The sequence below is a fragment of the Mya arenaria genome, chromosome 12 (genome assembly GCF_026914265.1).
Source record: "Mya arenaria isolate MELC-2E11 chromosome 12, ASM2691426v1".
NCBI lineage: Eukaryota > Metazoa > Mollusca > Bivalvia > Myida > Myidae > Mya > Mya arenaria.
Window position 1 is genome coordinate 65,767,999 of NC_069133.1, and position 25,963 is coordinate 65,793,961.

Consider the following 25,963-nt stretch of genomic DNA (forward strand, 5'->3'; position numbering starts at 1 on the left):
AAGTGTATTTTTTCATTCATCAACGTGCGTACGCTGGGACATACCTGCTATCTTTTGTCATCGTATTCGTCCTATATGGCCTTATATACCGGTCAATTCACAAGCACCGAGCGAAAAGAAGCAAGAGAAAACGTTTAGTCTTAATCCGTCTGGCGTAAGTCATGTTACCAGTCTCCTTTCTCCTTGTGTAAGTCGGTGAACATTCTGTCTGTTACTGCTTCAAATAAGTGTTGTTGTTTTTTCATTCAGCCATCAGCATTGACGTTGAATATGGATGCCAGGTATCTTTGATATTATAAGGGGTTCGGATTATCGATTTATTATCTGTAAAAAAAAGGCTTAACATGTATTACATATGAACTGATGGTTCTCGTTTTTTTTTATTTTAATTGAAACCGGAAGTTCAATGAACAAATTAATATGAGGTTACCAGACATAAAAATATGACATTATTGTGTCTTGGATCCATAAAGCTAATGTTCCATAGTTGTTTGTTTTAAAAAAAGTATGGTTTCTATGGCTAAATGGAGGCTCATCACAGGTAATGAATATTCATTCGCAAATCCATTACCTCAAATTGGCCCTTTTAGGAAAGTCTTAAGTCTAAAGGTCTTCATGTTGCTATAGATGTTTAGGCGTATTGTTAAGAAATAAAACAGGCCAGTTCTGGTTTAAGAACCAGTTATCGTATAGAATGATTTTGAAAATGTTTCATAACGTTTAGCTGTCATTGTTGGTAGATTGATATTTGCACTAATTCGTGAAAGTTTAAAATATTTGCAAAGCTGTTTACTTTTAACGGATTTCGGGATTTAATTTAAACGGCACAAGCTGAACCGATCATTCGTATATGCTACCAAGGTATTAAAGGGATCAGACATAAAGTGTTTCGTAGCGCTTGAGATGGATGCAGAATGCTGCTTCGTAATATGTAGTTCCGTTGTGACATGTTTCCACTTGCTCAATACACTGTACATCAAAAATGTATTTTTCCTGAAACTTCTCTATATTGAGTATCAATTCTTGCTTGATGTATTATTTTGAGTTAAAAGGAAATTTTAGAGGAACTGTCATGGCAGCCTTTCCAACTTTAAAAGTTTGTTTTTCAAGTGGATTTTTCTTGCCCTCCATTTTACTTAAAGAATGTTCTTTTGTCATATTTTGCAATCGCTCATTTCCCATTAAATTATATACGAAATGTGTAGACATAGTATGTATGCACTGTGCTGTTTGTGGAGTTTTGTGCTGTTCTGATATGTTTCTTGTTTGTGATTTTATGTTCTATGTCTTTGGCGTTTACCCAGTGCCACTAAACCGGGTTTATGTTTAAACTTTTTGCTACTGAGCTTGTTTCTGTAGCTTTTTGCATAAATATTAAAGGGAATATTGAATAAGCCAACACAAGGACCTCTATCTACACATACATACGATACGAGAAGTCGAGTAGGGCGTCACTTGATTTAAATACTATACAGTCAAATATAAATCAAACGAAAAACGATAACATAAAAACAGATAACACTTTTATTAGAGTGACACAATCCAATATTATGGACCATTATGCACCTCTAATATATTTATTTCTGGCAATTATTCAGGGTTTCATGTTAAGTTGATAATGGGATGTAATTTATTCGATCGATCTATAAAGTACAAACTTTGTACAAGATACCAGTTTTTAATGCAAGATATTTATAATGTCAATATACGGAAATAAGAATGTCAGGAGTGTTGTGATAAATTTCTCACGTTGTCCTGTCATAGCAATCCTTTGAACCACTAATACGGAACCACTATAGATGGCTAATCCGTTGGAATGCATGGCATTCCCCGTGTGACAAAGCAATATAATATGGAGGCGGATAAATGATGATCTAATCGATTATTGACACAACTATCTTTCCCGATAGCAATGAAAGTTTATATTGAGACTATAAGGGTAATAGCCATTTTACGCGGACTTTTGCAATAAGCTTTTAAAAGAGGGATTCTTTTTTTATGGCATAAGCTTCTTTGAAACGACTTACTATTCAAGCAATAGTGGGATGAGTACGGACGCATCAATAAAACTGCATCGTCGTAGTTTGAGATGTAATTTAAGCAAAAATATAGAATAATTGGAAACCCTTACACGTAAACAGTCACTATGTCTTTGAATGCATTTCAATCGGAAAAGAAACTTATAAAACGAAAATTCTATCTGACATGGTGACCAGGTTTATCAATTTTTCTAACTTAAGAATGCCTTTTATAACACCTTCGTGCAAGGCATAGACACAGTTTAGCTATTGACAAATGTCTTATGCTCCAATATTTTTAAGAAAACATGCTTCCTAGGATAATACTGTCGGGTGAAAAGCGATAAATAAAGTCGTTAAAGTGACCAACATTGGCCGTTAAGGAAATGACTCATTTTATGATCTTTTTATTTTAACATTTTAGTTTGTTTCGTCTTATTTGTATACTCTTACACCAGACTGATCTTTTCATAGTCATTTTTTGATATAGTACAGACATATGGTATCAAAATGTGTTTTGCTTTTAAAAAAAGGTATTTCATTCCTTTTGTTAAATTGGATATATAATGTCTCGATGAAGAAAACTGTGCTACCTTACATTCGGGTAAATGGAGTGGTAACACATCAAACATTTTACATTACGTTGATCACGTGCTACAGTTTGTCAAAGACACTCTTAAGCAATTACACTATCAATAATGAATAGTTAGAAAAGCTAAGGCAACAGAAAAAGGGATAATGACTTTATTACAGAGAGGCCACAATTGGCAAATTGTATTTTTTCGCCATAAATACGTGAAATTTGTCTCTGTATTCCATTCAGAAAAGGGATTTTTTTTCTTACAATGGCTCCACAGTTAAGCGTTATGAAATGGTATTATTCGTGACACCTAGAACCTGTGTGTCATTGTACCAATAAGATAATTAAAAAAATAATGTTGACTACAGTTCAAACGCAGAGATTTGTATCTATTAGTAACACTAAACATTCTTTCATTTCCACTGGAAAAAGCCATGATGTAGAAGGATCTTTAACACGAAATGCTAGACTTCCGTCCTGTAGCCTTACATAACCTTCTCATTTACTCAATTTAGGCAGTACTACATCAGGTAGGCGTAAATCATTTCATTACATGAACACAATGATGAAAAGATACAAGCAAAACCTAAAATCTTAATTGATGTTGACTATGATATGCTTATAATAAGTTGTCGACGCAATACGCGTATGTATATATATTTATTGTAGTAACCGAACACACCAATTAAATATAATTATACTTCAATGCCTTAAACAACTAGACAATTCAATGTTCGCAGTTGTCCTAATTTGTTTTTGTATAACACACTTGCATAACTTAAGTCCAATAATGATTTCGATTCAGCTCGGTTTTAATAATGGTTCCCCATACTAACGAAGCAAAGCAAATACAATGTACAGAATGGCCTTATTGAATAACTCTCCGAAGTCAGATAGAGTATATTGGAAACGCTCTCCTAAATACCAATACCGCTGTCAAATACGGAATGGAGTTTCTCGGACGGCTGTGTTTCGAAAGGATGTCAATCCAGCTAATATGGAATTTGGTACAAATTTGAACGCATAAGTAGCATATACAAATATTTGATTTTATTCTCGAACTTCGAGAGGAACGGATAATTTATATTATAAAAGCAATATTATACGGATTATCAAAAGATACAATGCCAAGAGGACGTAACAACTCAGAAGACATGGAAAGTGAAAAATCGAAAAACACGCTCAGCCTGAAACGTTTTAAGAAGGTAAATTTAATTTTAAGGTCATACTTTGTAAAGCAAATTAAATCGTAGATTGATGTGTTATACCCAAACAAGCAGGACAGTTTTAAGTGATACTTGAACCTTAATTGTTAAGACGCTTGTATATCGTTTATATACAAAAACTCGTTGCTTGGCATGTCATTGTTAGAATATTCATTATTTAGGACATATATCAGTTTGAAATTGAGATTAATTTTGTTTTTTTAATGGTCGAACAATGTAAAGACAATGAACTGGTTCCACATGTGCAGATTAATGATAACCTTTTTCTAAAACACATGGATGAACGTGTCAAACTGTTGAAAGCCAAACCATAAATATATTAAACACATTATAAGCATTTTGACAGGAGATAGCGTTTCTCTCATAAGCATAGAAATAAAAACTTTTTAAATGTCTTTCTTATGCGTCTTGTGAGATTCTTACAATTAAACAAAAATGTCTATATCCAATTAAAAATCTAAAACATATAACATCGAAAGAACACATATTTTAAAATAGTTCCTGTCCAAAAACGGTCGCATGTCGGAATAGTAAAGTAGAACCAGAATCCGTTAAGTTTAAAAAAAAGAAAAACATAGAAAAAATTAAATGGACACCATGTCTTCACTGATTGCTATGGGCATTTCCATACTACATCGACAGAATAAGTGACAATATATTCAAAAAGCACCGAATCACAATATCGTTCATATGAAGCGTGGTTGTGAACAATGAAACATACGCCTCCGGACCTCAAGTTGTGTGTACAACTTTAGCAAATAAATGCCACGTACCAACTTTTTCGAAAACATGTTAATGTTTGTTCAAATACACATGTGGATTTAAAAAGACAGCACCTAAGCATATTCCTACTTTTGAAATATGATGAATTTGGATGTTGAACTAGTACTAGAATACAAATGTGATAAAACAGTATAACTTTGCTCCATTTCATAACTATATCATAGCAAACTATTAAGCAAAATGATAATTCTTTTACCCTGAACAATTGTCTGATAAATGATATTTAGAGGTGAAATTTGATAAGGTCAAACTGACCAAAGCAAGTCTCTTGTCAGAAACATGTGTGTTCATACCATTGTTAAATCTCGTCAGGCTATTCATTCTGACACAAAGTATGTTAAAGACTGAAAATTTAATAAGGTCTGGAAAGCAGCAAAGGTAATCGACAGATCACTAAGTAATTAAGCTGTCTCGAGCTACAGCACGATGACGTCAATATTCCAATAAACTCTATTTATTATATTTAGCGTGTGGAGACCTTTTTCAGAGTTTAGAAATTTATAAAAATAAACAATCTGTGTTCGCATTGGCATCACTTCAATGTTACACTGACCAAGCATGCATACTTTTTAAAAAAACATATCTGTTTTTGTTGTGTTTTATTGATGTGTAATCTAATAATGGTTTCAAATTTATATCAGCAAGTGTACCTGACATTTATCTTTATGTCTAACATTTCCAATTTTATACTCTCATAAGAATAAACTCGCAAACAATATTTCCGAAAATCACATAATGGTTGTTCATATTCTCTCTTGCTCTATTACTTGACAGGTTCTGGTTTCTGTTATCAGAGAATCGCGTTAGTTTGCCAAAGTAAAGCGCATGAGGTACTTGCAGTACTGTAGCACATCATTTTATCAATTTTAGCCAAAAATAACCTTTTCATTTTAAATTAAACATTGGCCGTATTCTGAACAGCTTGAATCTTTTCGATAAACTTGCAAACATTGCAAGTTCATGTGTGGCGAAATGTAAACGCGTCACTGTTTGAATTTCGGCAATTCCCTGGAGGAATTACTTGTGCTACACTAAAACAGTCAAAATGTAGAAACTTGTGTTTGGTGAAACCATGTCTGCCCTATTAGATAAATGGAGTTGCCGTTTGAACATTTCATAAACAAAGTTTAACACTATCGAATGCATTAAACTATTGCAGAAAATTGAAACAAACGAACAGAGTACTGGGCGATTATCGTGTAGACCAAAATGGCTTTATCCATACACCATCATTCGTAAGCCAACACTTACAACAAAGCTTGAGTCAATTTGATTTAGCGACTCTCGCAACCATAAATTCCTTACCTTCAGAAACGACTCCTTTTGAAAGGAAAATATTCAATACTAAGTTTTTCTTTTGTAAAAATAATTCAGATCCAATTTTAACTACTGTCCTGTTATTTGCTTTTTTGTCACAAGGTCAACTGAGAATTTTTTTAGAAAGGATTTTAACCAGAGCTTTAAAATTGTTATCAATGGAACTTCAAATGAAAAGCTACAGAAACAAGTTAAGTAGCTTGACAACAATACAACACAACTTAGCATGAGCTTTAATTGCCAACATTACATCTTAGAAGAGTAAGATGCACCGCTTTTGAAACAGACAAATGTCAGTGCGGTATCTGAATCATGCGGTATCAACAGAATATATTCAAAGCCTTTCAGCAAAATATGTTTAAAGCCTTGCAGCATTTAAGACATGTAACTTAAAAGTACCAATTTTATACCACTATAGGGGATCCAAGGGGTGGAGCGGGGTGTGGGTGCCTCCCCCTTAATGCATCCAAGTTTACTTTTTACTTCGATATAGGTAAAAAAAGTTATACAATTCGCCCAAATTTCATCCTTTCTGACTAGTCATTGACTTTTCTTTTGGGAGTACACCAAAACCCCGATGCCAACATTTAAAGCACTGGCGGATCCTTGTTCTACTGGAAACACACTTGACTGTCGATCCAGGAATCGCAGGTTCGATTCCCCGTCGCACCACTAAAAATACTGCTCGTCTTCCGGGATGGACGTGAAATGTTGGTCCCATTTGACAGTGCGATTAACTGGTACACGTTAAAACAACCAGTGTAGCTGCTACTAGGATTACATTCTGTATGTGCACTATGCTTCAATACCCTAAAATGACTAACAATCTTATCGGAGCACTTACCGAAAGGGTCATAAATTGCCCGAATGCGAGTATAAACAAGCTTACACACCCACTAGTCACTTAATCTTTGATGTTACTTGTTGAATTGCGCCCTAAATATTTAAAGGTCCTAAATATCGGATTGCATCTGAAATTAATTTCCATACATGTAAATTAGAATTGACAGACACTTTATCCAAATATAGTAAAAGCTGGTGCAAAAGAGAAGGGGTTGAACCAAATGCCTTATTACCGTGGACGAATAAAATATTGTACCTAATAGAAAATAGAGTTTTTCAACAATAATCCGTTGGCACTTCCCCCAAAGTCTATTTCGATAACTCCAAAGTTGATAATGGATATCAAATCCCTACATAAAAAAACTTGTATTTGTACCAGCTGATAAAGCAGCTAATAATGTAATCATAGTTTGACGTTTATATTATGTAAATACTATTATTGGAGAGTTACAATCTTCCAGAACTTACAATTCTAGCCAACTCGATGAAGAAAGTGTTATTAAAAATCATATTGATTATAATGCTAAATTTCAAGTTCTTTTGAATGATGATCATAAAAACATTCCTACAATACACTGGTTGCCTAAGATGCATAAATATCCGTATAAATCACGATATATTGTTAATTCTATTTCTTGCTCTACTAAACAAGTTTCAATTTTACTTACATCCTGCTTAACTGCTATAAAGTTTCATGTGAAAAAATACTGTAGTAAAGTTTATGAGAATTCTGGAATTAATCTCTTTTGGTCTATCAATAATTCTTTAGATTTAGTTAATGATTTTGAAAATAGACGGTATAAAGTCTCAGTACTTAATACTTATGACTTTTCAACGCTCTATACATCTATTCCACAATCTTTATGAACAAACAAATTGACTCCTCTTATCGAAAACACTTTTGCGAGGGAGAAAACTACTTTCATGGCAGTTAATGTTAAAAAAGCTTTTTTTTTACTAATGATCGCTCAGATAAATATATCTATTGGACATGCACAGATGTCATTGAAGTTTTAAAGTTTGTACTCAATTATTCTTTTCTTAAATTTGGTAAATGTTTATATAATCAAACTATTGGAATTCCGATGGGTGCCAATTATGCACCTTTACTTGCAGACCCCTTTTAATACTGCTATGAAAGTGAATATATGTTAAAATTATTTCAGTCTGGAGATCTAGCTCTTGTTGATAAATTCAATAGTACGTTTAGATATATTGATGATATTCTAAGTTTAGATAATCCTGTGTTTACAGATAACATTCTATCGATATACCCTTCACAATTGCAACTTAATAAATCTAATACATCCGTTTTAAAAGCATCCTATTTAGATTTGCAACTAAAAGTAAAGGAAGATATATTGAGCATCAATCTTTATGATAAACGTGATGATTTTAATTTTAAAATAATTAATTACCCTTCTTTAGATGGTGATGTTCCTATTTCACCATCATATGGTGTTTTTATTGCACAGTTGATACGATTTGCTAGAATATGTACAGATGTAAAAAAATCAGCTCTCGCAGTAAACTTATGCCGCAAAAACTTCTAAAGCAGGGTTTCCGATATTTTAAATAAAGGAAAACTTTCTCAAAATTTGTTAATGGTCATTATAATCTCATATCAAAGTACAATAGTAGTCTTAAATCGCTCATTGCTGATAGTATTGCTCATCCCGATTTTTATGGTGAATTTTTTAAAGAAAATTCGTAAAATTAAAATGTTTCTAGCAGGTAGTTGGGCAGATAGACTTAATGAATTACTTGGATTTTATTTAAACCGTGGATATAAAGGTAATATTTTGAAGAGCACTTGCCTTCTTGTTTTTGAAGATGAATACCTGAAACAAAATATTGGGTTGAATATAGCATCCTTTTATAACTAAACATTCAGTGCTTTGATTTTTATGAAGAATTTGCTAATTCATGTTATCTTTAAAACCTTTTTTGGCGGGCACGTGTTGACTGACTCAGAGTGTTTTGGCTGTGACTTAATTTTCTTCAAATATTTTACGTTTTCAAATCATTTGGAAGGAGAGAATAGCATAAACATGTCGCTTTTATTTCTAATAATGTTTTCTTTATTTATTCCCAGTTTTAGTACAATGATGCTTTTTATTATGAAACTCTATGATCACACAGTTTTGAACCTTTTATTTTATAAGGCAGACTGTGTGTGATGTTTTGGTTTCTTACGATGACTGCATCGTATCTTTGAAAAGTATTTGCATTAGGTGCTCTGAATTGTTTCCCTCCGTCTGCAGATAGAGTTGGGATCTCTTATCATTGAAGTACTTGGGGTTTACCTTTTCGTTTTTTATTATTATTTGTTTTATTGATAAGTTTCCTCAAGTTAATGCATACTTTGATAAGATTTACCTTTTGCGTTTTATCTTTATTAAGAATTGTTGGGATAAGAGTGAGGTTTGTGCACATAAACTTGTTTAAACCCCCAGTAAATTTACATTTTACTGACCGTTCCAAGGCGATACCTAACAATTCTTGATAAAAATACCAATTATTTTTATATCTATATATATAGTATTTATGCACTGTGCTGTTTGTAGAGTTTTGTGCTGTTCTATGTTTCTTGTTTGTGATTTTGTGTTCTATGTTTTTGGCGTTTGCCCATTGCCACTAAACCGGGTTTATGTTTAAACTTTTTGCTACTGAGCATGTTTCTGTAGCTTTTTGAATATATATTGCCACAAAAAAGTATTGGTTTTTAAATGCTCTGGCTGGCTTTATATGAGGTTGCGAAAGTGCGTTTAGTTTTCAATTGAATGTTATTTATTCGCAGAATTTATTTGTACTTTTAGCATTAAGTAATCAATGACTAGCTAGGACGTTTAATGTCATGACCTTTATTATTATTGAATTACAACTGCCAATCGCTTCAAACAATCGTTTTATGTAGGATACTGAAGCGGTCTTCCGAAGAAACGTTAGACATTCCTTATTTCTTGGCATCATAACGTGGGAGGAGTTTTGTCTTTCTAATCGATTATTGTCACATTGATGGTACTCGGTAGCACTTCACCTAGATACAGTAACGGGAGTCATTTGAAAACTAATTGTAACATAACGTCTCGGAAGTGTTGTCGCAATACCGTCCTTATAAAGAGGCATTGATGTGTCAAATAGTACACTGCCATATATGTACAGACTTATATTCAGTTATTCTGCCTTCTTATTCTCCATCCTTTTGATTGATCGAGAACTGTTTCCATTTACCCTGTAATATAAGGGTCATCACCATATGCTCTTCAAAAGAAATACAGCCTATATGCACAAAACTGATAAAGGTTACAATGTAGATGCAGTAATTCAGGTTTCATAAGCGCTTACTCATATTAATCAATTATTTTATTTTGCATTTCATCCTTTTCAATACACAACAAAAGAACAGTATAGAATTCATTTTTAAAAGGAACCGCATATAAATTAAATAATTCGAATATCAATCAATGCAGGATGTAATTCACATTTGCTAAATATAAAATGTTGGACTTAACGAATTTTTTACCGTCGAATTCAAAGTGAGTAAAGGCAGAACAAAACTATCTGTGTTTGTATAAAGCTCTCCCCCCTTGTGATTACATAAAACAACGTCGTTCATTATTGCGTGTTTAATTACGAGACGAAAACATAAGGCATATTGAACAATGAATTTGGGGATTTTCAAACGGTCGTTTCCGCGATAAACCATCCAAATGGCATATTTATTTTCTTAAACAGCTTTGTCTAGTACGGGCTGCTGCAGACAGAAAAAAGTATAAATGTGTTTTCGTTTCCTCAGAGTGTCTTTAATTCTTGTAACAGGTTTTCTTAATACATAGTGGACGTTTTCTGGTTTATTAGTGTTGGTTATTACAGATATTTGAAAGACTGATCTTGAAAACTGTAAAAACTAATTATTAATAAGACAGACATTTAAAATTTGTATAAAGACTGTTTTAAATATATTTGTTTTATGTATTATATTTTAACAACATAATAAAAGACTCAACTCATTTGAAACGAAGAGTACAAACTTTATTTAGACCATAGACCATTGGTGTATGCTTGTCTACCGTAGGTTCGAAAGTCTCTGAAATACACTACTGAAAAAGTAACAATATATGAGAAATGAAACTTATCTTAATAAACGAAAAAGGCTTACAAAGCCAAGCATAAAGTTAATGTCACTTAACTGCCACACCGTTCACAAATACAAATTACGACCTTAAAACAAGATAGAAGAAAAAAGGCCTCGAAATCCGACAGCTATACAGGCAAGAACATTTGGGTTATTGTAAATATGTCAAAACTGCCTTGTTTAATGTTGTTCGTAAGAATTCCATAGAAACAACTATTCACAGAGCGTCACTAGTTTGTATTGAAGGCGTATAATGATTATGGCAAATAAGACGTTTTCATTGTCTACTGTATGGTTTGACCTCACAGTTACATACATTTTAGAGATTTCGGTCAAATACATAAGCTCGCTGAGGTTTGCGAATATTCATCCATTGTGCAAATTCGGGATTTTCAGTACAGAAACGGTCATTCGAAGCAATCGCTTGGTTAGGTTTCTTTTCCTGTATCTCTTATCTCTTTTATATAATCACTGGAGAATCTTGCGTGGTATTTGTGTTATTGACAGTATATGAAAAAAACATTTCTAAAGAAACGTGATATCAATGCTAACACCAGGAAACAACATTATTTATGAATTGAAAATAGGCTTGCGTATTTACATTTAAATCATATATACGGACGATGATACAAAGACGTCAACTAGTAACAACGGTCTCCTGTTGGCGGCGTTTAGCGGTAATATAGACCTTTATTATAAGTTGCATATGCCAGAGCCGGTGTATGAATCCTTCCTTATAAGATTATTTAAACTGCTTCATTCGCTTCAAGAATGAACACATTTGGTTTGTTTTCACATATCTAAAGTCTGTATTTAAATTTTCCATTTCTACGAAATATATTTGACCGGTGTATTGGCACATTCTTATGTTTACCGCATGAGTGGTTTACCAAAATGAAGTCAAACAAGTTTTACTTGGCAGAAGCGTGAATTTGTAAAAAAGTAGGCCGTCTGAAACAACAGTCTTTAGTTTAGTTACAGGTTTGACAACGATGTTAACATCTTGATTATCTGTTCTTATTTGTTTTGATGCACTATGACGCTATGTGTCTTCTTTTCTTAAACCAGATCGTAGTTTATGTATTTGTTATAAACGCAATGATATAAAACGAAGATTGATTTATTTCCTATAGCAATGAAGACTGACAAAATACTGGCGATAAATTCAATTGTCTTGCTATCGGTCACTAATAAACTGAGTTAACAAACACATTATCATAGACCAACAAGCAGCAGATAGCGTCATTGAAGTTATTCGCTGAATGCATTACACTTCTACATTATTTTCACTATGCAATATGATATCCCTAAGAAATCCCAATGCAATTACCTTATGTATATGAATATAAAATAATTTAAAGCTTTAATGTGGTTTACTTATATGTTCTAGTTTGTTTTCCTGCAATAAAATCAAAATGATTCGGAATTTCTAGACAACGTTTATATCTTATAATTATGTTTGCAAGGAGAAACACAGTTAAAACGTGCTTTTAAAACGTTGCAATCAAGGAATTTACAAAATATGGACTAGTAAAACAATGTCACTGACCTTGAGAAACAACGTTTGATATTCGTCGGCGATTATTACTGAATCTGCTTCGAGCTAACATAATATCTCTATAATTTCTATAATATTATGTTTTATGCATGTGGTATCTGTCTTTCTTGGTGTTCGACGGTAAATAGCTTTCTTTGAGTGCATCGTCTTTACAAGTTCATCATAATTTAGGGAATTGTTTAGGTGATGGCTTCTTGGTCTTGTCCGTGCATTTTCCCTTGTATAATTAATGAATGATAAGCATGAACAATAGTACTTCTTATGCAGATGGTGGTATTATTTCAGCAATTCAAAGTCGTATTCGTAATTCGTATTAAAGTGTTGAATTTAGTCTGTGCCTACTATGAATTTATACAAAAAGCTTTGTTAATTTTAATCAACAGCATTGAACAACATTTTCATATTTGCAAGAATATATATAAAACTTCCTCCAATGCTGTATTTGTAGTGTATCTCTTTACAGGCGTTGTCGATGTCAGCAATGGGAAAGATGTCCAAGGACGCTTTCAAGAGGAGTCAGAGCATCGACCATCAGCTACAACAAGACCTGGAACAGAGGAAAAACGAACTGACACTACTGCTCCTAGGTAGGCAGGAGTTGTAACTATATAGAACCAACAGGCAGAGTAAGATTAGTGAGCAACAACACGAGACAAAACCATCTTACTGATAGGTTGGTTTTTTTTTTCTATATATAATCAACAGGCTGAAAAGCATCAGCGAGCAACAGCAGGAGACTGACTTATCTTACTGATAAGTATGCCCAGTATTATACTATATAGAACCAACAGGCAAAGTAGGGAAAGTGAGCAACAGCAAGAAACAGAGCTATCTTACTGATTGGTAGGTAGATGTACTCACTATTTATACAAAGACACTCTAAATCATAAAAATTAAAGAGTTACAACCTCCAATTATATAAAATACCGTTAGAAAAAGGAGAAACAAAGTTAAAGGTAGGCCAACTTGTCACTGGGGAACCAACAATCAGGATACAGACCATCTATTACCAAACGACCTGAAAACCAGAACATTGACGCGCTTATATAGTTACTACGATAAGGTAGGCAGGCGTATCATTATATGTAAGAACAGTCAAAATATCCATCCAACCTACAACAAGGTCGGAGATAAACGAGAAACGAACATTCACTTTGATAAAAAACACTTGTAACTGTGTTTATTTGTGTCAGGTAAGATTGCAATATATCGGCTTCTAGACGATCAGAGGCTGAATATATAGGAAGGGCGGGCTTACACTGCTGCCTCGTGTGTGCGAGCTATATACTAAATTAATTTATAGATATGCATTGTTATTGAATTCGTTACCATGACAAGTTATTTTGACAATTGTAATCGAAATTGCAATGCCAATGCGAGGTAGGTAGGTCTTGTCACTGTATAGCACGTCGTTTTAGTCTATTCCATAAGCTACGGAAGTACAAGGGTACTATAATGGAAAACTACTTTGAAATACGACTTTTTTAAATTAAGTTTTAAAGCAATAGTATATGCAGAGATAAATTGTTGTTTGTATTGAGTGTGGTGTTTTATTGTTGGTCTCCTTAAGTCTACCCCTTCGTTTATGATTATCTCGTTTATCTTCTTTTATTAAAACCAGATGTCGACAATTCCCCAGCGTGAGCAATGGTCAGTCTATAATCAAAGTCTGCATACAATTCTACCATTAATTTAAACAATGATCCTGAGAAGTAAGAACCGGTCAATTTCCCAGCTGATCCCTTTGACTCGAATGGACAGACTACAGTATTGTAATTCACTGTAGAATTATTCTTAGGGCATTGCGGGTGGTGTATTTTCCTAATAGTTATTTTTTTTCATATCGGCGAGGTTTGTATAATTTTTAGAACAAAAACAGCATGACCATTATAGGTTTTCGTTTTGTGCATATAGAGTTCGTCAGAATATGTTGTCGTATATTTAAGATTTGTATTTTGTCAACTATCTACGTTGACAAATTCCTACTGTACACTCGCGACTGCTGAGGTGGTTAACTATGATGCCAGGATTTGCTTACTTACTTTTTAATTATTGTTTAATCTAATGAGTTAAACAACTTTGTGCTTTTAAACTAGGGAATAAATTTGTGCTGGCATATTTGGCTTTGGGGGAAGGGCTAAAAGACGTTTGAAGCACGTACAAAAGCAACTCAAATAGGTTCGTGCAACAAAAACTATTCCTTCGTGATCCAGGATTTCGCCTTTCAATATTGCAGACCCTTTATCAACCAATTACATAATAATGGATAAATACCATGGACTCGTTTAACATTCCTTAACAAACGTACATATTTTCCATAAAAATGAAACAAAACTACGATCATTTTAGTTCCTTTTTAGTTCCATATCGACTGCTTTGTCATTGTAAATGTACAACTATAGTATACAGTCTAATATATCCAAAACATGTTTTGCTGCAGAAATAAAACCACTGCCTACACGCTGAGCAATGACATGAGACATTATTATAGTTTTATTTTGACGTATATAGTAAATATACACTATGTTCACTTATTTTTCAATAAACCGGCTGAGCATTTAAACATGCAGACCATTGATTTGACACATATTATATCTTTGGTAAATATTTGTTTTCTCAATTAAACTAGCATAAAAATATGATTTTAATTTATAAAATTCGTTTGACATTTATTTATTCTGTATTTGCTTCACGGTTATGGTTTTACATTTTGATTACAGGAATGCCATAACATAACATATTATAAAATAAAATAGACATTCATGGGTAACAAGGTGCTTCCTTATACATTTTCACATTATCTAACTGGTAAGATCCAATCGTTCACTCCCTATACGGAACTGCTTTTAAACGATTTCTAGTTTCATCATGTTTTTTCAATTGATAGAGTGTGCTTTTTTTGTTCGAAACTCAGTAACAAATACTGTTATTTGAATAACGGTCGAAAACACAATTATGCAAAGCGTATTTTGATCTTTTTAATATGAGTATGCTCTTACAGTAATCAAACGTTTTGATTTCTTATTTGGCGCCTTTTGCTTGTTTCGGATCAAAATGACATATGCTCATAGTAATTTATACGGTATAAGTGAAACTATTTATTATTCCTTGTAATTATATTGTTGTTGTTTTTATGACCCCAGGGTTGGTGATATTCTACCAGTCTTGGTCCTCGAGAAGTGAACTTTCATCATCATTTCTTACGAAACCCATTTAGGAATGCATTTCTTGTCTCATTTGTCATTGCAATTGAATTGCAGAACACTCATGGAACTAAAGAAAATAACATAATTTGATAGAACTTGGATCGGACGAAATAATGCAACTCTTTATTTAACACATCTTATCACGAACAGTTATTAGATATGCATGGTTCCTTTAGTTTCTTTAATAGCTAAAGCCGGCTTCGTGTTGTCTTTGATGCATGCTTATGCATATAATAGTTGTGATAGATTTGAAAGCTTTTACCGCTTATGATAATACAAAAGAGTCTCAGGCTGAATATACTTGCAAAGGTTGTAACATTTGTCATGGCGTAAATACAAATGGAAACCTTATACCATAATAAGACAAATGCGTTTCAGTAGATTTTCATCTTTTATAAGAAGAACCAAATTGACACCAGTGAAGTTTCAAACCATGAATGATTTTACAATGTCTTTCTCGGAAATAAAGAAATGCTCAAATATGCACGTGGATAACACAATATATATATAATTATATCACTATCAAAACGTACGGTATTAAATAAATACAATTATAGATTATTTCTGTTTTACTAGCATGACCAGTAGGAAGTACACACATCAATGTTATGGAGGAAATCGGACAAAAAAAACCCAAAAACATTGTATGTTCTTTTGTTTTAAAAGAAAACGAAAAAAAGGGTTTTAATTGCTGTAAAGATGATACATCGCACTTTTCATATATTGTTAATATCTGTTCTATTTCCCGGTATTGTCCAAAGTCAATGTATTTATCGAGTTTGCATCCAAAACATTTTTCCTTGCTGTAGTAAGTCATGCAGTGCGACACGTTTTTTTTTTGTTTAGTGAAAAACAAACAGTTAAATAATGGTTATTTGGGTATTTTTCAAAACTGATGTCCCGAGGTAGAATGGTTGACATCTGAAATAATGCCACAGGTTAAACAAGGTGTTAAAATCTTAAAAGACAGTTTATGATATGCCGCCTTAAAATAAAATTTGGAAATTCCACTGACGTCATATGGCGCAAAAGGGAAACTGTTGACTGAAGAATAATTTAATCCAACATAAATTGAAAGCTTTCATGTAAAACAGCAAAGAATAATGTATTTTATTTATGTAAAGAATCACGCATTTAAGTAAACTATTTCATTTTAGTCAATCTCTTAGCCTGAACAATACCTTCCACAGGGTAGGGCATATGTTACCACTTCACATAAACAGGCTCCATATGTAACACAGCAGAAATGTACCCGAATGAGTAGAGTGTCAAACAGTTACAGCATCAACCTGTGTATCAACATGTTTTACAACAAGACGTATTATAACTGCCCCATTAACTTCACATCTATTTCCCACTGCAGGTGGGGCGTACTCTGGAAAGAGCACATTCGTTAAGCAGTTACGTATCCATTACGGGGACGGATTTCCGGAGGATGAGAGAGGGCCGTATAAGCATCAGGTGCATGACAACATATCCGGGGCCGTCCATAAAGTTATTGACCACATGCGAATAGAAAACATCAAGTTTGACAACGACGCATATATGGTATAGAGTGCACTTATATTTAATATCATATTGTGCAATAAAGAAATATTTGATTAAATGTTATTTGAAACGAATAATATTGTCAATAAAAGTGAGTACATAGAAATATCGATTACTAAAGTGGGCAATTTAGGTTCGCACGTCCCGCGTCACGGCACTACGTATATGTAATTCCCAAAGAGATTTACTAAGCGGTCACGTATGGTATAACAAGCACGGAACCTGAATTATGGCTGTGTGAAATAATACTGTATACACTTGTGACACTATTGATATGGTAATATTGATATTACGCAGGCGTGGAATGAATATGATACATTCACTAGGTTTCAAAAGGCAAGATATTCGCGTGACTCTTGAATGCTCTCTTCTCCTGAACCATATCTCTTCTAAAGTACCGGCCCCAATATCACTAAAGTACTCAAGTCAAATATCAATCTCAACTCAATTTACCATATATAAGCAGAATATGATTCAAAATGTTGCATGTGTTTATACCTTTTTCACGCGCTTACATTTGCATGTTTGCATTTCAGAATCAAGCCATAGATTTCCAGACACGAAACCCGGTGCTTGATTTTAACGAGATGCTTAAAAAGACTTACACCCCTGACGATTTGCAACAACCGGGCAAGGGAGCTAACTCGCTTCTGGCAATGGCGTGTACAGAACTGGGCAAACGCTTCGCATATATGAGTGTGAAATGTGGGGGTATATCCGAACATGTAATATATATATATTTGTATTATATAAATAAACTGTCATGTAACAATTGTGAATGATTTAGTTGATTTGTATCATCTTCCGAGATTTAGATTTTTTCTCATTTAGCGGTGCGGTGTTTAGAATTGACCACACTATTATTTAATCATTGACAAATCATTAGTAAATTGATACATGATCGAGAATACTTAATCCCCGTAACATTTCGTAAAGCCTAATTTATATTTATTAGACATGACCGTAGCTTTAGAGTTGCTTTATACTGTTGAAAGCGAGAGAAGACCATCTTTTTAATCAAACGGTACTATTTTAGAGCATTGTTCATAAATTTCCAATCACATGCTTTGAAAGCAAAAACTTTTTGTTTTACTAAAAGATGTATAGTTATTGAAGAGTGGAAACCAGAAACTTCAAAAAAGAAGGTTAACAATCTTTTCAGAATATGGATGATATTTTTGTATAGGTCTGATCTTGATTCACATGCATGCATATATTACACAATGACTAGTTATCAGATGGCTAATGAGTGATTGGTACATTCCCGAATACTTTTGGGGCAAGTTCGGCTATGCCTAGCAATGTTATCAGTTATAAGCACGAATAAATTATAATTCCGTGAAGCGAAGTCATAAATGTTTAGAACTATTGATCTTTTGTGCAGTCCTAACGGGGTTGGAATCCCAGCCACAGTTGTTGTTTTTTATTTATGTTCGGGGTTGGAATCCCAGCCAGAGTTGTTTCTTTTTATTTATGTTCAGGCAAGCTATTGAACTCATAGTGAAAACCTTGCAAAAAATATATTGCATTTCTAACTCGTTATAGACGGCCATATTTGGACATACAATAAATTATCTATATGTCAGCACTATGAATGTATAAATGCAATAACATTTATAATAATTATTAATCATAATTTAAGTCGGCATTTTATATAATACAAAATACGATTTAAATAAAAATACAAGTTCAAAAAGATCCTACGTTATATTTATATTTTCATTCAGCTGCGATGTTATGCTATTTAGGGTGCATGATCAGGTCAATCTGATTAAATAATTTAATCGAACGCGTTTCAACCTCACTATCATTTCGAAAAATAGCTGTATTTTAGAATTACTGGGTAAAGAACTGTGCAGCGTCCTATTTAATGTGTATTTTACTGCTAAATATCTAGTATTTTTTTTGAAAATGTCTTCTTCTTTAGTTGTCTGTACTATTTCTAAACAAATTTGAGGATCAGAATGAGCAATAATATGTTCGATCGTAATATGTTCTATGTCTTTGGCGTTTAACCTGTGCCATTAAACGGGCTTTATATTGAAACCTTTGACTTCTAAGCTTTTTTCAATAGTTTTTCAAATAAATATTAAAATAAAAATTCGGGCTCAGTGCTATCTTAAAACTATTTCTATCTTAACGATATTAGCAAAGGCAAACAAGTGAAATCCATTTTATTTGAGCATTGGACTCGAGTTTATTGTAAACAACACAATGAAACTAAAACAATTCAAATGCCTGTACCAACCGATCATGGCCACCAATTTACGAATGTTTGCTTCTACAAGCTTTTGAAGACACATTGGAATTTAAATCGTTTAAAATATTCATTTATATGCATGGTCTGTTATATACAACGTAAGCAAGCCACTATTTGCCGCCCGAATTATAATATAGACTTGCAATACTATAGCATTATAGTGTTCAGATAATTGTAACGCTGACGTGTCAGGAACAAGCATCTACGACAAAACATATCGAAAAAAGCAGCTAACGTTCAGCTTATTTTATACCGGAAGTTCGGCAGCATATCATTTTATTGTATAAATATTAGATTTGTTAAATTAGTTAATAGTCATAAAAGGGTTCGCCATTTATTTGCATCTGTTTGTCTTGCAGGATCAGAGACTATTGCTTACATTATGGGATGACAGCGGCTTTCAGCGGGCATTCACCGAACTTGTTCACAGAAAGGGTGAATCAGCTTGCCTTAGGCCGCAGGAAGTTTAGTACGTCACTTAAGTTTCATAAATTCAAGATATAACAACAACAAATAGTTGGTTTGGACTGAGTCAAATGAAAACATCAATAAATGACTGATTTATTTTATCGTTCATTGAAGATTGGAGACGCATTTTGCTTTCAGCTCGTATGTTTGAGTACTACAATCGTTAATGACAATCCATGGGTCCAGCCCTGTAAAATTCTTTGTTAACAAAGCTAATGGAAGCATTTACATCTGTTGATAGTAAGAACCAGATTTTGGTTAGAATCCAGAACTAAACAGTTTTTAAAACTGGAACACTCGACCACCCTCATTTATTTATGTTTCGAAACGTCAAACAAATCCTTCTCCTGTTATTTCTTCAGTTTCTTAAGTAACCTAGAGCGTATGTTGTCGGAGAAGTACGTTCCAACGCATCAAGACATTCTTTATATACGGAGGCCTACACTCGGCGTTATTGAGCATCTATTTAACGTGGACGACCTCATATACAGGTAAACCAAGCAACATAAATATTGCGTTCGCAAATACATCAAGAAAATTGCCAATAACATTGTACAAGCAATCCATTTGCAGACAAATAGCATACGTTAGGTAAGCATTTGGAGGTAAATTATTTGCCTTAGAGAACATCGACATATTGCGTAGGCTTCTCTTTCATATCTTTTCTATTAAGAGACGACTTGTATTGAAGAAATTGCTGATGTTGAATTATTCGCAAGGACCATTATAATAAATTGGCAAACTGCTTTGGACGTTGATTTGACATTTAAATGATTCTGTTGGAAATAATTCTTTGTGAGAAACTAAAAGCCATTAAAACAGCGTGTTTTTCGAAATCATCAAGTTGTTTCGATGTAAAAACGCAAGAATACTGACCCGGTATCTGCCAGTTTGAATCAATAGTTTTAATGTAAAATCTTACTTCGGTGCAGCTCGCTTATGCCTTTTGGTTCAATATTCGCGTGAGATTTCTTCTCTGAATAGTCTCCAAACAAAGTCTTGCGTTTAAAACACAGACTTTGATTTAAGGACAACATTGCGTGACTACATCATATAAGCGTTCATCTTGTTGACTAATTACGTCATAGAGATAACAGCTCTGTGACCACTAGAGATCTAAATCTCGTTATTTAACAAATTAGTTTTTCAACTGTCTTCTAATCAACAACCGAAATAGATAAGGTAACTTAACCTTCGTTCTGTTTGTTGAAAGACATCTCAAAGGTACAATAACAGTAGCCGGCAAACAACAAAATGAAGTAATATTTACAGTGCAGTCGATCATTTTTAATAATTTGTAAATCTTTCTTTCGTTTATTTTGAAGTTAATTATGTTCAACGTAAACTTCTTTTCTGGTTGGTCAAATTGGAGTCATGCCATGTTGAAAATACGCACATTTTCGAAAGTTTCTTCGCTTAAGTGTTCTTAAAATTTTGTAGGCAGTCAAGATAAGAGTAACAATATTTACCAATTGTTTCCGATACAACTATTTCATTCAAGAACCAGCTTTTGAATATCTATTGCAAAACATGTCGGAAAGGTGTTTGGCAGTTTTACCAATTAATATTGCAGGGTGATTGACGTGGCGGGTCAGAAAAGCCAGAGGAAGAAGTGGATCCATGTGTTCGAGAATGTGACAGTCGTACTCTTCTTTGTGGCCCTCAGTGCTTTCGATGAGACATTAGAAGAAGACGAATCATTGGTACGTTAGGTTATAGTTTGGTGAGTGTATAACGTGGCCCTCAGCGATTATGACGAAACCCCAGAAGAGTTGGTAAGGTTAATCGTGATGCGGCATAATTCATAGATTGATGATGAGACTGGCGTTCAGACCGTTTTATTGTATGAAAGGCCTGGCGTTGGTTACCAATATGACGGTAGCGGTAATTCTGTGTAATGGTTTGTATGCCCCATGATTTGGATGAGATGAAACGGTGGGTATGTTTGCTAACTTGATAACCTTATGGGAGTTTAGAACTTCTAATATCGTACCACTTAAAATAAAATACTTATTAACTATTTATAAAACATTTTAATTGAATTTTTGTGTTGTTGTTGAAATGTTATATATTAAGATTAACAAGTAAACATTGATTCATACGTCAACACGGATATGACCCGTAATTTTCCAATTAACGTTCATGTAAATTGAATATAGACGTTTCAGCGTTGTCAATACTGCAAATATCTGTCCATATCCTGTACCTTTTTGTTCATATAATTGAATATCACGGTGTCTGGTATAAAACTCATGAGGAAAGATGGAGTAAAAACCCATTTCAAAGCAAGTGACCTCGTCTGAACCAACGCAATATGTATTTACTTTAAGGGCGTTAAGTAGATACTATTAAATAAAATTATGAGCTAAGAATATTCTCTGTGGAAGGCTCTGGACCATATTCAGATTATTTTTGTCCAATTGTTGTATGCACAAATATCAATAGGTAAAGGCGCAAACTTTTGCAATAATGGCATTAAGTATTGTTTTACCTTGTTCTATAAGTACATTTGCGGAAATTCATAAATTATTTATATACCCAATGCATTCATGAAATATATTCATAATAACTTTGATTGCAGCAATAAACAGCTGTGTTAAAATAGTTCGTTGGAATGGTTTGAGAAATGCCAATATGTCCAGCATGTGTTTTTTTCATCTTAGTAAAAAGTCTATTCGCGTATTGGTGCGATGTTAACAATTTGTGTCAATTCAAAACAAGACTGCCTTTGTCATTCTCTATATGTATTTGGTCAATCATTTTCATGATGATTTATCGTTAAGCGACAAATGTCCACAGCAAGTTGGTGGCTACTTATAAAAATAAGTGGTTGATGGCCTTTGATTGATAAATGCCCCCAGTGGGAAGAATTGCCCGAGGGCTTTGTTGAAATATTTTTCACTAGGACAACTATCAACCGGAAGTCATGGTCAAGCTTGGCTTACTCTGTGTTATGTCATTTAATTAAATTAAATAATTCTGAAAATTATATTGTAGACAAACATAGGATTTGATGGCTACATCATTTACTAAAAAAAATGTAATCTGATGATCTGTAACCCATGAGACATAACCTATTGCTTTGGAATGAAATTAGCTATTAAAACAACGTGTAATTGACAATTGAAGTCCTTTTCGCACGTGTTTGTATGGAATTGGACGGCAATATTTCCATATTTTTTAAATATTCTTACTGTTTTACATCGACAAATTTTGATAAACATTTCAATATGTGAACATAGCGTGGTTCAATCCAGCCTAGGAGCAGTTTAATGAGAATCAAGGCTGGAATGACCCTAGCACTTTACTTTATTTCTCGATTAAACAAAAGCTTTTCAATAAAACTCTTCCTTGTCTCACTGTGTTATTACTTTCACGGAATGTAACTTTCCAGTACGGTTCCCGGTGACACTCGTTACTAAAACACGGAGCGTGTCATTAAATCACTTCACTTGTATCAGTAATTTCGTTTAAATCCCTTTAAAGGCTTTGCTAATGTAAATGTTTTGCCTACCAGTTATCAGTCGGCCATATTTATATCGTAAATGACGTCATTGTGCACGTTCTCGTCATTTTGGGCAATTCTGCCATTATCATCCTAACGTGCCGTTATTTTCTCATGGACGGTAATTAACATTACGAGTTATTCTTTTCAAACATCACTGTATCGCTGAAGGCGTTTCATTGAAAGTTGATAGTATAATGTCATGTAAATAAGTAAATGCCAAGAAACATTCTGAGTCAAACCGAGACAGTATTTTGATACTTTTGATGTACTTGTCTTAGCCTTTTCAAGTATTTTAAATAAAATCATGTCATTGTATCCTTTATTTTCAATTGATTCAAGTCGCACGCTTATAATCTCTACCCGTAGAACTCCCTTGAGGACAGTCTGCAGATGTTCCATGAAGTTTCACACAATCACTATCTTGAACGAACAGACTTCCTACTCTTCCTGAACAAGTACGATCTCTTCACGGAGAAACTCAAACACGTCCAGTTCAAGACATTTGTCAAGACCTACAGTGGTATGTTTATTCTACGTTCATTGGTTTTTGTGCTTTTGAAATGCCCTCGTTTTAGTCAAACCAGTTTGGCTTGGTGAAACATATGGAAGAGCCAGTAACTGAAATGTAGAATATATACTCTTAACATTTGCCAAAACGACGCAGAAGTTATGTAATCACGTGACTAAATACATATAACTCCTAAACATAGGATAATAATATACTGAGAACTACTCGGACAAGCCAAGTAAAATAAATCAATCCTGTTTAGGATCAAGAGGTCAAACGACAATGGACAAGATAAATAAGTTATTATACGTATAAAGTATAAGTTGCACCAATGATTTATTATCTTTTAAAATCGAATGAACGAGAAAAAAAACTGTCAAAAGAATTTGTGGAGTCAATATTATTGATTAAACCCATGTTGAAAATTCATTAATTCAGTACACGTATCTCATTTCAGGCGACAACAGTCCAGAAACCTGTATCAAATACATCAAGGACCAGTTCGAGCAAAGTCGCCCGTGTCACAAGCACGTGTACACACACGTTGCGTGCGCAACTGACGTCACTATGATGGCAGACGTCCTCTCTAAAGTTCTTAATATCGTGGCGGAAATAAACTTTCGGAAAACTGGAGGACTGTTTTGAATGCAAAAACTTGATATCCTGAAGTACTTTATGTTTTCATGTAAGTGTTAGTTAAAGTACCTATTAGTTGCGAATTATTTTCTTTGTCTAAGCTGAACTTTTTTCGATGTGTCTACGTCCACTCGGAAGTTTAAGCGTGAAGTATAAAACTCAGAAAACGATACACGTGATACACTGTGTGTAAAGTGTTCAGAGTTAACACAGTAATTGAAGATTGACACATATGAAATGATTCATGGTATTCAAAAGTATTGAAATTAATAGGGTTAACTGTTGCAATAAGTCCATTATTAATTGTACAATGTGGTGAATTATTTTGATATACTTTGATTTATCACAGAAATGTTATGATATTACATAACTTTATAAACAGAGGATTTTTTTAAATGATACAGTTGTTGACGTAAAATATGCTGCTTTCATCCAGATATATTGATATGTAAGTCTTCACTCGGTTGCGTTTATGACAATTAAAACGGTAAGAACAAAAATGTTTATTCAAAAATGATCTGTAGAAGTATTGTAATTATCTATTTCTATGCAATGTAGTTCTACAATATTTTATTTTTGTACATTGTCATACCATTTTGAAAGGCTGTGCTCAGGCACAGTTTTATTGTTGTAGATAGCAAATTTCAGCCATCAAGCGGCTGTACATATATGCTAGTTATGTTTGTCTCTGTAGTAATTGTATAAAGATCTTTAGGAATAATACAGATCACACAGATTACTGATGTGTTCGGCCATAATTGCCTGACAATGCGTCTATAAAAATGTCGATCTTTGTAAGAATGAAGAACATGATTAAAAGCAGGTCTGGAATATAATTATCAATTCGTTGTTTAATTAGTTTAGAACATTACCTATTCCGATCTTTAAATACCGAAAGGTAGGTATTGCTTCATTGCATGCATGTTAGTATTTCAACTTCTGAATAAGTAATGTTCTTGTGAACGCTCCTTAAATGCCTTTTAATAATCAAAAACGTGACAAACCATTCAAAAGAGATACTTTCGCGTATACTTTGCATTACTTGCACATTATATGGCGTTGTTTGTTATCAATGTTGTTATTAATGTTGTTTACAGCTGTAACTTGTTATTACTTTGTTGTATTTCTAATATAAATCAGTCAACCACACCAGTTGCTTTGTACAATATAATTGTAAAATATATGCCGTACGATGTCACTTTAGTGAAATCTACCCTGGGTACATACATGCATTTGCAACCGGGCTGTGAAGTGTTTCTTTAGACCGGATATCCTTTTCAAATGACGGGAATGTTTTTAAACAAGTCCTCTAAATAACCGATAAAAACTGCAAACACATGGAAGATGAAGCTTAGTCGATAAAGCT

The 25,963-nt window shown here is 33.6% G+C and overlaps 1 protein-coding gene across 6 annotated transcripts in view; it reads left to right on the forward strand.

Annotated features, from left to right (window-relative positions):
• The window catches only part of LOC128210975 (guanine nucleotide-binding protein G(i) subunit alpha-3-like), a 123,056-nt gene extending 97,310 nt beyond the window's left edge, over positions 1–25,746 (forward strand). For 5 of the 6 annotated variants that reach the window (XM_052915336.1, XM_052915337.1, XM_052915335.1 and 2 more), the window contains exons 2-9: positions 12,927–13,050; positions 17,033–17,217; positions 17,754–17,942; positions 19,837–19,946; positions 20,308–20,436; positions 21,519–21,648; positions 23,820–23,973; positions 24,419–25,746. In XM_052915336.1, coding sequence (XP_052771296.1) covers positions 12,927–13,050; positions 17,033–17,217; positions 17,754–17,942; positions 19,837–19,946; positions 20,308–20,436; positions 21,519–21,648; positions 23,820–23,973; positions 24,419–24,606 — 1,209 coding nt within the window. In that variant the 3' untranslated portion in view covers positions 24,607–25,746. Of the gene's footprint in view, positions 1–3,608; positions 3,804–12,926; positions 13,051–17,032; positions 17,218–17,753; positions 17,943–19,836; positions 19,947–20,307; positions 20,437–21,518; positions 21,649–23,819; positions 23,974–24,418 lie in introns of those variants that run through there. The other variant, XM_052915333.1, reaches the window with a different exon arrangement.
• Positions 25,747–25,963: the final 217 nt, after the last annotated feature.